The 19,028-nt window shown below is 39.2% G+C and overlaps 1 protein-coding gene and 1 long non-coding RNA gene across 2 annotated transcripts; one reads left to right on the top strand and one right to left on the bottom strand.

The window, feature by feature from the left end:
* Window positions 1–5,071: 5,071 nt before the first annotated feature.
* On the top strand, window positions 5,072–11,029 carry LOC144329933 (uncharacterized). The gene is made up of 2 exons (XR_013395683.1): window positions 5,072–5,212; window positions 8,209–11,029. It is a non-coding gene; the product is annotated as an uncharacterized LOC144329933 (long non-coding RNA).
* C7H15orf61 (chromosome 7 C15orf61 homolog) lies at window positions 10,528–16,712 on the bottom strand. Its single transcript, NM_001194312.2, is given in 2 exon segments — window positions 10,528–11,509; window positions 16,308–16,712. Coding segments are annotated over 2 exon segments (474 nt in total). The 5' UTR covers window positions 16,654–16,712; the 3' UTR covers window positions 10,528–11,381.
* Between the last annotated feature and the right edge of the window lie 2,316 nt (window positions 16,713–19,028).

Below are 19,028 nucleotides of genomic sequence, written 5' to 3'. Positions count from 1 at the left end.
ATGTTGGCCAAGTTGGTCTTGAATTCCTGGGCTCAAGTGATCTGCATGTCTCCCAAAGTGCTGGGATTACAGGCATGAACCACCACACCCTGCCCATTTATCACTATTTAACATACCACATGTTTTACTCATTTGTTTCTCACCTAGACTGTAACTTTGTGAAGGGATGAAATTGTGTGTTTTATTCACTTCCATATCCCTAGTACCTAAAGAGTATCTGGAACATAGTGGGCACTTTAATAATATTTGCTGACTGAACAGGGAGTTTTGAAAGCAGAGAAGGTTGAATAATAGGAATGCAACTTCCATTGCATCTTGCATCGCCTGCCTGCCTTGAACATCAATCACTTTCCCCCTTGCCTTTCCACCACCACCACCACCAAGATTGTGGCAATAACAATTATAGACTCCCATTAAACGGTACATTTTATTTAAAATAATGATTGCCTCCTATGTTTAAGAAATTCACCTGGCCAGGCATGGTGGCTCACACCTGTAATCCCAGCGCTTTGGGAGGGTGAGGCAGGTGGATCACAAGGTCAGGAGATGAAAACCATCCTGGCTAACATGGTAAAACCCCATCTCTACTAAGAAATTCACCTGGCTGGGCATGGTGGCTCACACCTGTAATCCCAGCACTTTGGGAATGCAAGGCAGGTGGACCACAAGGTCAGGAGATCGAAACCATCCTGGCTAACATGGTAAAACCCTGTCTCTACTAAAAATACAAAAAATTAGCCAGGTGTGGTGGCATGTGCCTATAGTCCCAGCTACTTGGGAGACTGAAGCCTGAGAATCACTTGAACCCGGGAGGTGGACATTGCAGTAAGCCAAAATCATGCCACTGCACTCCAGCCTGGGCAACAGAGCAAGCCTCCATCTCAAAAAAAAAAAAAAAAAAAAAAAGAAATTCACCTGTCTCCTTCAGCACCCAGTATGGGCCCTTGCAGGTAACACTCCAATATATGTCAATTAATTTTGATTTAAAAGAATACAGTCCAGATGCAGTGACTCACACCTGTAATCTCAGCACTTTGGGAGGCCAAGGCACCGATCGCTTAAGCCTAGAAGTTCAAGACCAGCCTGGGCAACATGGTGAAACCCTGTCTCTACAAAAAATACAAAAATTAGCCAGGCATGGTGGCACATGCCTGTAGTCCCAGCTACTCAGGAGGCTGAGGTGGGAGGACTGCCTGAGCCTGGGAGGTCGAGGTTACAGTGAGCTGTGATCACACCATTGCACTCCAGCCTGGGTGACAGAGTGACACCCTGTCTCAAAAAAACAAAGTTGCCTTTCTACACACCAGCAATGTCTTTGAAATTTTGAGTGAAAAAATAATGTATAATAGCAACAATAAAACAATAAACATAATTATTCTCATGTTGCTTCATATCTATTAATTTTGAGACAGAGTCTCTGTCACCCAAGCTGGAATGCAGTGGCACACTCTCCGCTCACTGCAATCTCTGGCTCCCACATTCAAGTGATTCTCGTGCCTCAGCATCCTGAGTGGTTGGGATTACAGGCATGCACCACCATGTCCGGCTAATTTTTGTATTTTTAGTAGAGATGGGTTTTTACCATATTGGCTAGGCTGGTCTCGAGCTCCTGACTTCAAGTGATTTGCCTGCCTCGGCCTCCCAAAGTGCTGGGATTACAGAGGTAAGCCACTGCCCCCAGCCCTTTTAATTTTTTTTTAAAGACTATGAAGAGACAGACAAAAAATGAACACAAACTCCCAAAAGTGTAACAGGAGAGTTGCCGTCTTCTGTTTCGGCAGGAATGGAAACGAACAATACACTCACACAGAGGCAGAAATTACAGTTCCACAGGTCATTCATGGACCACCACTACATGCCAAGCACTGTGGATTTTAAACACTCTAAAATGAACTAATTTATTAATTTGAAATTTTATTAGACATAATTTCTACATAACACATTTTTCAGTAGAGTAGACTGGTGTTCCTACAAATCATTTAAACTTTATTTTTTCTCTCTTCTCGTTGTTTAAACTTATCTATATTACTTTCTTTATATGTAGTTGTAATCATAATAACAGAACACTTCCGCATCCATTGTCTAACAAAATTATCTTGTGCATCTTATGACAAGTGTAGAGTAGAGGCTGAGAATGTGGACTCTGTAGACACATGGGAAGAACACTTACCATGTGTGGCCTTGGGCAAGACCCTTTGGTTTCCACAACTGAAAAATAAACATAAAAACAGTACCTAATTCATGGGGTTGTTATGAGAGAATTAAGTGAGTCAATATGTGCCAAGTCCTTAGATGAGGACCTGGCAAAAGTAAATGCTATGTAAGTGTTAGATACATTTCTTATTGTATACGTGAAGACATTGAGACTTGGAAAGCTCGCCGGGCGCTATGGCTCACGCCGGTAATCCCAGCACTTTGGGAGGCCGAGGTGGGTGGATCACGTGGTCAGGAGATGGAGACCATCCGGGCTAACACGGTGAAACCCCATCTCTACTAAAAATACAAAAAATCAGCTGGGTGCGGTGGCGGGCGTCTGTAGTCCCAGCTACTCGGGTGGCTGAGGCAGGAGAATGGCGTGAATGGAGCTTGCAGTGAGCCGAGATCGCACCACTGTACTCCAGCCTGGGTGACAGAGCAAGACTCCGTCTCAAAAAAAAAAAAAAAAAAAGACTTAGAAACCTCTAATTTTTCTCAAAGTTACTCTACCAGCCAGCAATGGTAGAGCAAGAACTGAAACCATATCTTTTCTCTTCAAAGCAGGGTTCTTTGTATTCCACATATAGTGGAAAAGTGGTAAATACCAAACTAAATAGCATGGTTGGGAACCAGACATAGACATGCAGGAATGACAATAAAATTTCAGAGTTAAAGGGGACTTAAAAAATCATCAATCTAATCCCCTTCCCATTCAAGATTCTATCTGCCCCCTACCCATCTCCCGAAGGAATTGACATGTAGTCTCTGAACAGCTCCAACAACAGAAGACTCTCAGGAGGTAACCCATTCCATTTTCTGAGGATTAAAACACTCTTCATGTCTCCTAGTTACTAACACATTACTTCTAGTTCTGTTTTAAAAGAGTAAGTCTAACTGATTCTAGGACTTTCTGTTTCATGTTTCACTTCATTTACTTCTACACATCATTCTAAATTTGATTTTAAAATAGCAAAATCATTGTATGAGAAAACAGGTGGCACCATTTGAAATACCTCAAAAGGAAATTCAACAAGATTACAATCTCCTGTCTTTAGCATTCATAGTTAATTCATTACATCTGAGATAATATTTCAAAACTTATTGCTGTTCTTGTAAAGAATCCATATGATCTCCAATTAAAGTATACTGTTTTTTAAAAAGCTATTAAAAACAAATGCAAGTTTTCTTTTTAATTTTGAACCATCACATATTTATTAAACATTGAGGCTTTACTATATGATAAGTGCTGGAAAGAAAACTTCATAACACATGGTTCTCACCCAGTTGTGTATGGCTTGAATGGACTATATAAATAGATTTAGAACTGCTAGATTTTGTTGGCAGGGAAAGTTACTGGGATTTCAACACTGTCAAGGCAACATTGACAAATGCCTTCAACACTGTCAAGGCAAAAGTATTTCTTGGATGAATAAATGACTGTTGATTTTGAAATGTGATCTAAAATTAAGTGACACTATTTAGATTTTTACTCAAACTTTCAAATTCTTGCTTCCTTCATTTTATAAATTTAGAGATTTGAAAACATAAACTAAAATTTTGGTTGTCATCTCATGGGAAGAGTCTTGATACAGTGTGTAAAAAAGGTAACAAAGGTATCTATTTTCATCTAGTTCTTAAACATCTATGTCTTCTGAAATAAAAATATCCACTTTAAGTGGAGTTTTACATTTATATCTATTTGCTAGAGTATTAATTTTTTATTTTGTATATTTTTATTCTTTAGGGTTTGAGTAGACAACTTTTTAAGTCTGATTTTAAATTATGAACTAATATGAAAATGGAGTAAAATGAATCACTTTGTGGTTAATAAATTCAATGTTCTGTTTACAGACAGATTGTTATAAAATTACTGATATATTCTCACAGAAGCAGTAAAGGTTATGTCAAATAAGTACTAAAAAAATTATACTATGTAGTGTTAATGATGTTACCTTAACATACCAGCTTCAGGGGCTGCATAATTGTTTCTGCTAACCCATAAATTTTTGAGTAACAACAAAATTATTGTGATTTTTCTTACTAAATAATTCATACATTACAAAGCATGTATGTAACAAGGTCCATGAATCACTAAAGCATATAATGATCATATATCTAATGACATATCTCTTTTCATAAGATGAATTCAAATAGATTTATGTATTTAGGTTAACTAAAAAATACTGAGTTTATAAGATTCATAATTCTATCAACAACAACAAAAAAAACTTCAAATCTTCTTTAAGAAGTTCAGTTTCCATGATTTGCTTTTAAAACTGAAAGCTTTTGTTTATCAAAATCCTTGTTTAAGCTACTTTTCATGAAGTTTTACAGCTTTTAAATTGATACTATAAATATCACCAAAGATAAATTAATAATATAATGGAATAGTACAATGTTCATAAACTGTATTTAAAATGATATAAGTGCAACTAAAATAGCCATAAGCAATACTACATAAAACTGCTTACTAGTAGTAACTGATACTCTTTATCCAGCAACTAGGATCTAAGAAAGGATATTTTCATTTACTAACACTTTACATGCCTTACGTTGGTCTTATCTTAAATAATCTCAAACCAAATGTATCCTTTTCATAATGTTACTAAAAATGATCCCAAATGAAATTTCATCTACTTAATCAAAACTAGGTTTCATAATTTAAAATTTTTAAATTCTAAGACTGCTACATACAAAATGATGTCAACATGCTTTAACTATTTTAATCTCTAACATTTTTTAACCTCATGCAGTCATATTTTATCATACTAACATTGAATCCTTTACTAATTTTTAAAAATTATTTTTAATTGTGATAAAATACACATAATATAATATTTACCATCTTAACCTTTTTTTTTTTTTTTCTTTTTAGAGACAAGGTCTTGCTGTGTTGCCCAGGCTGGAGTGCATTGGGTGTTAACAGGCACAATCATGCCACACTGCAGCTTTCAAACTGTTGGGCACAAGTAATCCTCCTGCCTCAACCTCCCATTAACTGTACCATTCAGTGGTTGTAAGTACATTGATGTTATTCTACAACCATCAATACCATCCATCCACAGAACGTTTATCATATTACAGAACCCAAACTCTGTACCCATTAAACACTAATTGTGCATTGTCCTCTTCCTTTTTTTTTTTTTTTTTTTTGAGACAGAGTTTCACTCTTGTTACCCAAGCTGGAGTGCAATGGCATGATCTCAGCTCACTGCAACCTCCAGTTCCCAGGTTCAAGCCATTCTCCTGCCTCAGCCTCCCAAGTAGCTGAGATTATAGGCACGCGCCACCACGCTTGGCTAATTTTTTGTATTTTTAGTAGAAATGGGGTTTCACCGTGTTAGCCAGACTGGTCTTGAACTCCTGACCTCGGGTGATCCTCCTGCCTCGGCCTCCCAAAGTGTTGGGATTACAGGCGTGAGCAACTGCATCCAGCCTGTCCTCTTCTCTTTAATAATTTTAAGAGACTTATTAAGATATAATTCCATACACTTCTTTCATTTAAAGTGTACAATTCAGTGGTTTGCATATAGTCACAGAATTGGGCAACCAAACCCAATCAATTTTAGAACAGTTTCATCAGCAGCAAAAGAAACCCCATGCCCCTTAGTGGTGACTCCCCATTTCCCCCCAACCTCTTCAGCCCTAGGCAACCACTAATCTACCTTCCGTCTCTACAGATTTGCCTATTGGGAACATTTCATATAAATGGAATTATATGAGATCTTTTACGACTGGCTGATTTCACTTAGTGTAATTTTTTTTTTTTTTTTTTTTTGAGACAAAGTCTGGCTCTGTCACCTAGGCTGGAGTGTAGTGGCGCGATCTCGGCTCACTGCAACCTCCACCTTCCGGGTTCACACCATTCTCCTGCCTCGGCCTCTCGAGTAGCTGCGACCCTGTAGTCCGCCACCACGCCTGGCTAATTTTTTCTATTTTTAGTAGAAACGGGGTTTCACCGTGTTCGCCAGGATGGTTTCGATCTCCTGACCTTGTGATCCGCCCGCCTCAGCCTCCCAAAGTGCTGGGATTACAGGCGTGAGCCACCTTGCTCGGCCTCACTTAGTGTAATAGTTTTAAGCTTCATCATTGGTATAGCTTGTATCAGTATTTCATCCCTTTTTTGAATGAGTAATATTCCGTTGTGTCACTATGCTACATGTTACCTGTTCATCAACTAATGAATATTTTTGTTTCCACTTTTTTGCTAGTATGAATAATGCTGATATGAACAATTGTGTACAAGTTTTTGTGTGGATATATGTTTTCAGTTCTCTAGGGTATATACCTAGGAGCAGAATTGCTGGGTCATATAGTAATTCCGTGTTTAATATTTTGAGCAACTGCCAAACTTTTCCAAAGCAGCTGCACCAATTTACATTTCCTCCAGCAATGCATGAGTTTTTCATTTCTCCACATTCTCATCCACACTTATTTTTGTCTTTTTGATCACAGTCATCCTAGTGGATATGAAGTGGTATCTCGTTGTGGGTTTGTTTTGCATTTTCCTAATGATTAGTTGAACATCTTTTCATGTGCTTGTTAGCCATTTATATATCTTCTTGGAGAAATGTGTGTTCAAATCAAATTTTCAATTGGGTTGGTGAGCTTTAAAAGTTATTTATGTATTCTGGATATAAGTCCCTTATCAGATATATGATTTGTACATATTTTCTCCCGTTCCGTGGGTTGTCTTTCATTTTCTTGATAGAGACCTTTGAAGCACAAACATTTTACATTTTGATGAAGTCCTGGTTGTATTTGTCTATTTTTTCTTTTGTCATCTGCCTTTATCCTTTTCCGAAGTATTATAGGTTGGTGCAAAAGTAATTGTGGTTTTGGTTTTGCCTTTTTTTTTTTTTTGGTGAGACGGAGTCTTGCTCTGTCGCCCAGGCTGGAGTGCAGTGGTGCGATCTCGGTCACTGCAAGCTACGCCTTCTGGGTTCACGCCATTCTCCTGCCTCAGCCTCCTGAGTAGCTGGGACTACAGGCGCCTGCCACCACGCGCGGCTAATTTTTGTATTTTTGGTAGAGACAGGGTTTCACCATGTAAGCCATGATGTGTCTCTATCTCTTGACCTTGTGATCTGCCCACCTCGGCCTCCCAAAGTGCTGGGATTACAGGCGTGAGCCACTGCACCCGGCCACCTTTTTTTTTTTTTTTTAATTGCCAAGGTTGTGTTGGTGGAAACTGTTTTAGCCACATTTTCATTAAAGGAAAAAAAATTCCACATCTGATCTCCAATTTATATTAGAAAACTACTCTGTGGACTGTGGTCATACTAATAACACTTCTTATTGTTGGGAAAGCCCTGGTGAAACATTTGTCAAGCACATAAAATGATATGAAAGTGAAATCTAGTAATTAAGATTTGTGTTCTATCGATTGTGTAGCTTAAGTAATTTTTCATTACTAACAGATTTAATAAGTATAAGTAGTTAAAGATTCTGACTTGGCACTAGTCATTAACATGTAATTGAACTAGTAAAAAAGATCAGTTAAAGCTGTGTTGATTACCACCTTATCTTTGAAAGGCAATTAAAGACCTCAATCATTGCAACAAGATTTGATTGTGCAGCCTTTATTGGACATTGATCTTTCAGCAAAGTGCAGTTACATTTTCCATTAATTTACAGTAACAGAATTTAACTCTGATACCCTAGACTGTTGACCCAGGTGAGATGTAATGCTAAGTACTTGTTAGGTTAAGATGCCCCCAAATGTCATTATTGTCTGAATAGTAAGTGCTGAAAAACAGTAGATACTTAATCCACTAGTTTTAGGATAAGGTTTCTGTTGTCTGCATTAGCTTTTCAGTGAAGTGAAACCAAGATCTTTGCCTTTTATGTCATCCCACTTATTCAAACATCATTAACAGAGTTAAAAGATATTTCATGAAGAACTATAGATGTTTTGTGCTTACAGTTTTGGGTGAATATAAATATAAATGACGTGAAGTAAAATGTACTTTAAAAAATACATATGGTTTTTAATACTTAAAAATGTTTCAGCCAGGCGCGGTGGTTCATGCCTGTAATCCCAGCACTTTGGGAGGCCGAGGCGGGCGGATCACCTGAGATCAGTAGTTCAAGACCAGCCTGACCAACGTGGTGAAACCGTCTGTACTGAAAATACAAAATTAGACAGGCGTGGTGGTGCATTCCTGTAATCCCAGCTACTCAGGAGGCTGAAACAGGAGAATCACTTGGACCTGGGAGGCGGAGGCTGCAATGAGCCAAGATCGCACCACTGCACTCCAGCCTGGACAAGACTAAAACTCCTCTCAAAAAGAAAAGTTTCAATTTTTACAGAAGTCAACGTTAGAAAAATATTAATGCCCCAAAATGTGTGGTAAACTATAACTGATTGTACAATTTGGCATTTTAGGACATCAGCACTAAGAAAATAAGAGATTTTTGTATTAGCAGCCTCTCCTATGCTCCCAAATAGGTTACTGAATCTTTATAGTGGCTCAAACCTTACACAGGAACTGAGAATTTTGCCTAGAAATTTATTCCAATACATGATCATTCATTTGTATAGAAATAACAATAGAAGAGATGCAAGGTTTTGTACTAAAAGTACACCTTTATTAAAACAGTTTTGGTTGGATTATTTTAAAGACAAAAATCCTATCAAAAGAAATATGACAGAAAAGCTAAATCAGTGGTTTCACCAATTAAGGAAACTACTCATATGCAGAAGAGCAGGGCCTGTTCAGCTCCCCACATGGCACTTCAGGGTTAGTGGGCATGTGCCTTCAGCGCACCTCTCCTTCTCTCTCCATCACCTTGTTTTTGAAATGTTTTAATTAATGAAGTCCTTTAAGTATAAATGTAAATATATGGAGCAGAAGAATGTGGATTATAAAAACAGAGCTTTTGCAGAGACAAAAGTAAAACTGATGCACATTTTCGGGTAGAAAAGTCTCTTGTTTCATTCTTCTCAGATTGCAAGTGGAAAAACTAAGACACAAAGGAGGAGAGTTATTAGCCTGAGGTCAAAAAGACAGCACTGATACTAAAAATAGACTTAGTCTCCTGACTTACACGTTTATACTTTCTCCCTTTTAGGCCATAATACTTTGGTATAATATGCAGCTTTAAAGAAAAAACTTAAACCATTGCTGTTCAATGGGAAGTACTGTTTTCGGACTAAAAGTTTACAAGACTTAATAAATCCAATGAATGATATTTAAATTTTTAAACCACACCTTTACCCATTGTTGAGTTCATCCTTCACCATGATCAACTCCGTAAGAGCAAGAGGTCTATTGATTTTCATGTAATACAAGAAAATATTACATTTGCTTAATTGTTATAGTGAGCACATCAGACAAGAAATCAAGGCCCTATTTAATGCTGCAAGCAGCAGATAATTACAGAGATCAATAGGGTAGTTTGTCAAAGATGTTCTCCAAGGAGACTTACCTATCACATATGGACAAGAAGTCACACTGACTATAGCTATTGAAAAACAGGTAAGCAGAGTCAGCAGTACAAATGATCAGAAATCAAACAGGCCAGTGTGAAAAGAGGTGCAACTCTACTGAAAAGCTGTATTCATAGTCTGGTAATTAAAAACCATTTTATCAGCCTTGTGTTGGGACCAAACCTTTACAGCCAGTATTGACAAGACCAGCAGCAATGAATGAGCAGTATTTGACTTAAAACTTATGAGCTATAGTTATTTAACTTTGCCCATTACAGAGGAAATCAGTTCTAGCCTTCCCTGCAAAATGCTAATAGTCAGTTGTTTTATTATTAATGAAGCTTAATGTAACACTATCTCCTTCGTGTAAGCCATTCATTTAACTAGTGTCAAGTATATTCATCTGGACTAAATATATTGGTGTAAGTACTTCTTTGATTAAACTGTTACTTAGAATTGCTTTTAGACAAGTGAACACTACATATATTTGCAGAACAGTTCACTCTCTGTAGATCATTTAAAATGACTACCTTTAACGAAGCTGGTTTGTATTACTTCATTATTCTGGTGCCTTCACCTCAGTCACTTCCACTCACTTTCTCTACTGACTTGACAGGAGTAAGCATCCAAATGTTGAATTTTATTAAATGTTTTGCTACAAAAACGTGTAAGTGTTGCAGAGTATCAGCAACACATTAACATAAAATGATATATAATGTATGTTTGTAATTATGGGAGAGATCATAAATCTTAAACACCCATTGGTTTAGAAATTAAATAGTTCTACTTAGTTTTCCCTAAATTACTCCAAATTTCTGAAATTTACCATTCATCTGGGTATGTTGTGACTACCCCAAGGATAAATTTTTTAAATGACTTGGCTTTCAAAAATGCAATTAATAAAATTCAAATGCAAAAGTGCCATTAGGTCTTTAAAATTTCAGCCCATTCCCTATTGCCAATAAGTCTATGGATATATACCATTTCAGTTAATTGCTTTTATAAACAGTTACTAAATTTATTTTTCTGCATCTTTCTAGAAGACCTTAATTGTTCTGGCAGCTTTATAGGAAAGCTATTTTAACTTTTAATAAGTCTGAATTTCATTCACCTTGCTACACTTATATTAACCACTTATTATTACATTTTAAAAACGATATGGTTTTGGACTCTTTAAGCAACAAGAAGTTTCAACATTACACTCCAACCCCTCCTCCAGGTAAATGGCACAAGGCCTTTAAAACATTTCTATTTACAATCCTGGCAGCTGAATGGCTTAGTCTTGAGATTACAATTAGATTCTCATCAATTTTCGATTTGCCAATGATATAATATTTCCATCATACATCCTAATGTCTTCTACTTCTTTTTCCATTGTTATATAAAATATTTTCCCCCCTCCTCTTTTGTGTGGGCATCTCTATTTTTTCTTCAGAGTTGATTTAAATTGTTAATACCTAATTATAGAATCTATTACATTGTAATCATTTTTTATCTGTAGGTTAACCTAGTTCTAGGGAAAAAATGGTGTGAAGCTTCATGTGTTTGTAGTTCCCATCAGCTAACAGAGTACGTAATATATAACAGTGTACAAAAAGCTTCACCTCTTGAGGGCAATGATTCATCTTAAAGAAGCAGATACTGTAGAAAGAAAATAGTATTTGCAAAAGTTTTATTTTAAAGGATCAAAAATAAATACTGCACATATACACAGAGAAAATCCACTGATATTTATGTTCTTCGATGCACACTTTCAATACATGGCACCTTCATCTTCTTTATTGAGAAAATAAACTGTTATGGGTCCATAACTGGTATGTACAGTCTCTGTGACTCTGGCAAATAACCAGGAGCCAAGTCCATATAATAAAGTTGGAATACCTAGAAAACAAATGAATATGTATAAACATCAATGCTTATTAATCATGCAAGTTACTAATCACATATAACACTCTTCAGCAATGTTAACAAATTACAATGTGGTAAAATATAAAAATACTACTCAACATTGACTCTATGATTATCTAAGGGCTCAATTTCATCAACGTGGAACATGATGGCAATTATGTGAGTCCAGAGGTTTTCATACTATAGACAAGGTGGGTATAAATGTTAATTCAAGTACTTCATAAATTCATTATCCTTGAATAATCATGAAGTAATTCTATATTCTTTTCATAAATAAGAAAATGGAGAAGAATACTCATTAATTTAGTTGTAGATACTCCTGATTATTAGCCTTGAGCTAAAATTACTAGGTTAACATTACTGGGTTTTTGAGATGGAGTCTCACTCTGTTGCCAGGCTAGAGTGCAGTGGTGTTATCTCGGCTCACTGCCACCTCCACCTCCTGGGTTCAAGCGATTCTTCTGCCTCAGCCTCCTGAGTAGCTGGGACTACAGGCACGCGCCACCATGCTCAGATAATTTTGTACTTTTTTAGTAGAGACGGGGTTTCACCATGTTGGCCAGGATGGTCTCGATCTCTTGACCTTGTGATCCCCCTGCCTAGGCCTCTGAAAGTGCTGGGATTACAGGTGTGAGCCACCACACCCGGCCAACATTACTGTTCTTTAAGTTAGTAGTAACACTAATGGCTGAAGTAATTTTTGTGCAACTTAAAAGAAGCTGGGTCAAAGAGCTGTCTTTAAAATCTAAGGCAAAATCTAACTCCAAGTAAGATTTCAGTACAATAGGCATGAGAAAAAAACTATTATTCAGCTTTTTTTCAGTTGATCTGAAAACAACCTTGTTTCAGCCAATTTGAAATCGATATACAGTAGACTCCAACATGTGTTTCTTCTTTGGAATTGATAAGATTTTGCTGCTTTGAGATTAGTTGCCATTTGTGATAAACAAAACTAAACACACTATCCAGAGGTATGCATTAAGCACTCACTTGCATATAAGACTGTTGGACACAAAACAAACTTTCACAATTCCTATCTTTTTAAAGGTACTTATTTAAAATCAATGACTACTAACATATTAAAAATGTAATAAAACCATAGGCACATGAATCAATAACAAATAGTATGCTCTGGACAAGCATTAATTTTATGCTCTTTTGAGGGAAATGGGCAGAAAGTGATACTTTAAAAGGATAGCTGTACATTTGGAAAATCACTTACTTTCTAGTAATAAAGAAAGCGGCCGGGCACTGTGGCTCATGCCTGTAATCCCAGCACTTTGGGAGGCCGAAGCAGGCAGATCACCTGAGGTTGGGAGTTCGAGACCAGCCTGACCAGGATGGAGAAACCCTGTCTATACTAAAAATACAAAATTTGCTGGGCGTAGTGGTGCATGCCTGTAATCCTAGCTACTCAGGAGGCTGAGGCAGGAGAATTGCTTGAACCCAGGAGGCAGAGGTTGCAGTGAGCCGAGATCACACCACTGCATTTCAGCCTGGCGACAAAGAGAGACTCGACTCAAAAAAAAAAAAAAGAAAGAAAAAAAGCAACACATGCTCTGGACTAATCATATTGCTAAATTTTTGTCTTATTTTTCTGCAAGAATATATTTGCTGTGTTAAGCTCTTTTTGAGTGTGTTTGTTGAACTACTTTGTGCTTCTCCCTGAAGCTGCATTCCAGTCACTGTGATACCAGAGATTAATCAGGAGAAGCATCACATCACTAGCTGGTAATGAGGAGAAGAGGAAAAAAATGCCCATTCAGGCTAGAATCTCTCTATTTTTAGGAATATACTGGGTCACAGTTTGTCACCATCACAGGGTTCCCTGGAACTCCTATGAAACCTTAGTGTATCACCTTCTTTGCCCTGATAATGTCCAAAAGAATCTCTAAATACCTCAAGGGAATGTCATAAAAAAAATCCACAAAAAACTAGAATAATAAAGCTACTTATAAATCATTTAACCACAAAGAAAAAAAAAAGGCAAGTGGCACAGGGGTGGGAGGTGGAAAAAGAAGAATACGAACAAGCTAGGCAGAAATGAGAGAGAAGTAGAGGGAGTAGTTGAAATAAAAAATGAATTTAAAATGCAATATCACAACTTCAAAAGCTGAAAATCAATGGAATGAGGAAGAAAAAAATAGGCTCTAGAAGCAATTACTAGTTTTCTAAGCATACTGAGACTAAAATATATAAAATAGGCCTCTTAAACCAAGGCTAAGTATATAAATGTAAGGAATACCTGGTGACACTGACAATTTTGTTTTACAATATTTATCACAGTTATCAGTTAACATATTGATTTTAAAAATTCATACTTTTGAAAAATCATAAATACAGAAAAAAACAGTCAATATCTTTTCAGCTAAAATCAAGGGCTGATTTTTATTAAGATTACTAGCTTAATAACTATATTATATCTTATTAAAAAATAACCAGGAACCATTAGCAGTAATGCTGTTTGACAGGAGATGGAGTTATGATCTGAGTCAGAAATTCTGTATTTTTTCCCTTTGCTGTCTATTTAATGCAATCAGACTAATACTCAAAATGGGAAGGTTTGCCACCTATATAACTTATATATTACAAAATCTTCTTTGTAGCACAATCTTCTTTGTATGCTTTAAAGTCTGTAAGGTTCTATGGAAAATTCAATTTTTTCTGAAAAATTAAATTTATATCTGAAACATATAACATCAAAAGAACCTGAAAATCAGTTCTTTGCATAATAATTCACTTTGAGTCAGTTGAACAGTAGGTAAACCACTGTCAAATTAAGTACTTTAAAAAATTAGAATTCCTCAGTAAATCCCATTCATTCCAATGGTAAGTTGCTTTTCTTAAATCTCAATCTACCTCTCAGCAGGATACCTAGACTGGTAAACCATCAGTAAAATGTCAGCTTCCAATGAAGGGAAGACGGAGGAGAAAAAGAGCAAATGGGTAAACAGAAATCTTTATTATTTACAAAATGGAAAAATGAATTACTCTAGTAATTACTAATTTGGAAGGGAAGAAGAGGAACAAAATCCTAAGTATAATATTAATAGGGTATGTACTTGATCATCCAGAGAGACGACTGTACATCACAGAATAGGAAAGGACTCTATTATCTAATTCACATCCCCTCTACCTTCAGACAAAAATTAAAAATAAATGTTACCAGATGTGTTCACCACTTTAAAATATTTTTAAATTTCCTTTATCAGTATATCCCAATTTGTATTAAAGCATGCATGAGCAAAAAGTTGTCCTTTTTGCTTAACTTAGAACTCTTACTCTCATTTTACCAGGATTTTTAGAATGTCCAAAAGACCATACATACCATTAAATCACTCTCTCACTTTAAAAAACAAAACAAAACACACTACAACTGTTGTTTCTTTCAACTTTAAAAGGTTTTACTTTTCTATGTGTGGAATGTTCTGAGTATCCACTTTTTTTGGATGTCTTAAAATCTATATCTAAAAGAGAGGCCCCTAATCATTAAGGTGATCTTAAACAAAATGTTAACACTAAAAATGTGACTTTAAAGGAAAAGAAGGCATTTGGCTCATGGTTTACCTATTACCCTCCCGTTATGCTTTCCCTATTATTCTTTAGGGAAGAATGATTTCTTGCTTATGAAAATGCTAAAATAAACTTTACTTCTCGAATCTAGTTAACACTCCAGTCTTTCCAAATAATTTCGAATTGAATTTCCTAAGTCACCTCACCCTTCAACTTCAACCAACCTCCAATGTAGTGGGCATGCTCTATACAGTCCATCAGTCAAATAATAAGAGGCATTTTTAAAGGATAACACTTTGCTAAATAATTTTCTCCTTACAGGACAGTCCAGTGGAGTAACGGCTCAAAAAGTCCATGACTGACATATATGTTATTATAAGCAAAAATACACAGACCACTTTTAACCTTAATGGACGATCAGATTATGTAATAGTATTACTAGCACGGCTGCGCAGGGCATAGTTTAATCCTGGCATTTAAAACCTGGCTGGGTAACATGTTTCATTCAGCTCCATGGCTAGATTTTGAATCACTGAAATCTAGATTGATTTTATACCAGCTATTAGTAAGTTCAAAACATCCTGAGGCCTTCTGTTTTCCCCTGACCTATTTCCATGTTCGTACCTCTTCTGTCATTAAACCAAAAGAAAATATACACCTAGTGACAGTAAACACCCTCAGGGCATCTCCATGAAAACATACAAATACTAAAGACCTTTAAAAATATTTTAGGCCTAGTACCTCAGGAAGCGTTATGTCTGGTGAAAACCTTTGGTGCTTTTAGTAAAACAAACTTTGAATTCATATAAAGAAAACAAAGAAACTGAAAGAGTAGTTCCAGTTCTTGCAACATAATGCAGCCGCAAAGTGATGTTCACGGGAATGAGTCCTGCCATGCAGTAAAACGGGTGTCAACTTCGGAGCCACTTTCCAGGGGGCGTTTCCTGACGCCCCCTGGCTTAGTGCCCAGACAGGGGTCGTCCCTGGTTAACTTGGGCAGGACGGGAGGGCGGCCTGCTCCTCCCTAGGCCCGAGGATGCGCCCGCAGCAGGTGAACGGCTTCGGGAGCCAGGAGCTTGGCAAGCTGGGGACCCCTGGGCGAGGACTACAAAGGACCCAAGGCGAAGCCAGCGCCGGCAGGCAGAGCCGACCCCGGCGGGACTCCACCTGCCCGCGAGTGTTCGTCAAGTGCTCGGCCGCTGCGGGGCCGTCCCGGCGGGGCGGGCTTCACCGCGTGGTCGCGGCAGTCGCCACTCACCGAGGTTGACGACCTTGAGCGCCGTGAAGAAGCGGTCCTGCCGGGCCAGGTCCTGCCAGGGCGCCTTGGAGCAGTGGTACTTGATGAAGGGGAAGCAGCCCGTGCGCAGGACATGGTAGTTGGCGCCCTGCACCGGCCAGTTGAAGTGAGAGAGGCCGAACTGGTCGTTGCGGACGGCGCTGTAGGGCACGCAGAAGGAGGTCCAGTGCGGCAGGCGCCGCTGCAGCAGGTGCCGCGTCAGCACCTCGGAGGCGCGGGGCTTGCGGCGGGCGGCGGCGCGCGAGGCCCACGGCCTGCACAGCAGCAGGCGAAGCGCGACCTCGTGGGCCATCCGTAGGGCCTCCATGGCCCGCCGCGCCGGGGACGCAGGCGGGTGTCCGCAGCCGCCAACGCACAAGCGCGCCCCCGGGCGAGCGGCGGGAAGGCCAACGGGCGCCGCGCGGGTGCCCGAAAGCCCCCGGGGTGCGGCGGCGCGTGCGCACAGCGGTCCTGAGGCCTCCCGCTGGGGGTGGAGTCCGGGGGACAGGAGGCGTGACCTGCGCGAGGCGGGACCTGCGGGAGGCGGAGAGACACCTGCGTCAAAGGGCTGGTTTTGAGTGGCCTGGTATGACCTCGCGCCGTCATTAGTGACTCTGGGGCGGAGGAGGGATTCGGGCAGGTCTCATCAATTTGGGTCTGAGGAAAATTTAGGTGTAAAACAATTCAGTAACTTAACCACCTCCGCAAGGGGCAGAACTCAAACCCAGGTCTCCCTCCCACGCCCTGGGCTTCAGGGAAACTCTTGGGTGTCGTTGAAACACGACGAGGCGTCCTCAGGGAAGTGAGTAAGCAGCCGAGATCCCAGGTCTGCGTTGTTTGGTAAGGCCAGGAGCACTTTTGTGTGTAGGTCCTCGCTGTCGGGTTCACTGTTTAAAATTAGTCCCAGAGATTTCAAAATCAGAAGTTTATTTAAAAACCTCACGTGTCTCGGTGCAGCGTCCGAACACACAAGGCCACCTCCCTCTAAGAACCTGGTAGACGGACCAGGAGCGTCTTGCCGACCTTTGTGGTCCTCAGTCACCCATTATCAATCCATTACTTTGGGAAAACCTTTGCTCAAACTTTGCGGCCTCTTGAGGCAATAACTTACAGACACACCTACTTTTAAAAAAGCATTTCCTCTTTTGTCCTGAACTCATTTTGTTTGGAAAGGCCATACATAAACAAGATGATGTGTCTGAAACCACCTTATGTAAATGAGGTACAGTAATTACGCGTTAAGCATCATATAACAATTACTATCGTTGCTAAAAACTCAAGGGGGATGTAGGATTAGTATGGCGAAATTTTGTATTTCCCAGTTTTTTGTTTTGTTTTGTTTTTTTGAGACGGAGTCTCGCTCTATTACCCAGGCTGGAGTGCAATGGCGCTATCTTGGCTCACTGCAACCTCTGCTTCCCAGGTTCAAGTGATTCTCCTGCCTCAGCCTCTTGAGTAGCTGGGATTTCAGGCGTGCACCACCCTACCCTGCTACTTTTTGTATTTTTAATAGAGACGCAGTTTCACCATATTGGCCAGGCTGGTCTCGAACTCCTGACCTCGTGATCCACCCGCCTCAGCCTCCCAAAGTGCTGGGATTACAGGCGTGAACCACTGCACCTGGCCTATTCCCCAGTTTTTATTGAACATTGATTGAGCACCCACCAACATATGCCGAATCTTGAACTTTACCTTACAGAATTTGAACTTGAACTTTACCTTATAGAACTTGGACTTTATAGAATTTTTTTTTTTTTTTTTGAAAGGATCTCACTGTTATCCAGGCTGAAGTGCAGTGGCTTGATTTCGGCTCACTGCAAATTCCTCCTCCTGGGCTCAATCGATCCTCCTACTCTCAGCCTCCCAAGTAGCTGGGACTACAGGTGTGTGCCACCTACACTCGGCCACTGTTTTTGGTATTTTTTGTAGAGGTGGAATTTTGCCATGTTCCCAGGCTGGTCTTGAACACTTGGGCACAAGTGATCCCCCCACCTCGGCCTCCCAAAGTGGTGGAATTACAGGTGTGAGCCTTTGCACCTGACCAAATTAAATTTTAAAAAACAGTGGAGTCCTTTTTCAAACAAAATCTGTTGAAGAAGATCCCCAACACATAAAATTGGTTAAAACTTATGCTTTAGACTGGGCGTGGTGGCTCATACCTGTAATCCCAGCACTCTAGGAGGCCAAGGCCAGTGGATCATCTGAGGTCAGGAGTTCGAGACCAGCCTGGCCAACATGGCGAAACCCTGTCTGTACTAAAAATACAAAAATTAGCCGGGCGTGGTGGCACATGCCTGTAGTCCCAGCTACTCAGGAGGCTGAGGAAGGAGAATCGCTTGAACCCAGGAGGCAGAGGTTGCAGTGAGCCAAGATCGTGCCATTGCACTCCAGCCTGGCTGACAGAGCGAGACTCCGTCTAAAAAAAAAAAACAAAACAAAAAAAAAAACTTATGCTTTATAACTAAACATAAGTTCAAACATTGTTTTAACCTTTTATTTTACTTATTTATTTTTTAGGCATGCATTCTCACTATGTTGCTTAAGCTGGTCTAGAACTCAAGCCAATCTGTCACTTCAGCCTCTTGAGTCACTGGGATTACAGGAACCACCATGTCCAGCTGTAAGTTCAAATTTTTTATATTAACCTTTTAGGTAAATAAAAAACAAAACAATGAAACTTCAGTGTGTTGTTGTCTTGGATTT

Source organism: Macaca mulatta, chromosome 7 (genome assembly GCF_049350105.2).
Source record: "Macaca mulatta isolate MMU2019108-1 chromosome 7, T2T-MMU8v2.0, whole genome shotgun sequence".
Lineage (NCBI taxonomy): Eukaryota > Metazoa > Chordata > Mammalia > Primates > Cercopithecidae > Macaca > Macaca mulatta.
The sequence above is the reverse complement of the archived record's forward strand: the minus strand, read 5'-3'. Positions and strand labels throughout refer to the sequence as shown.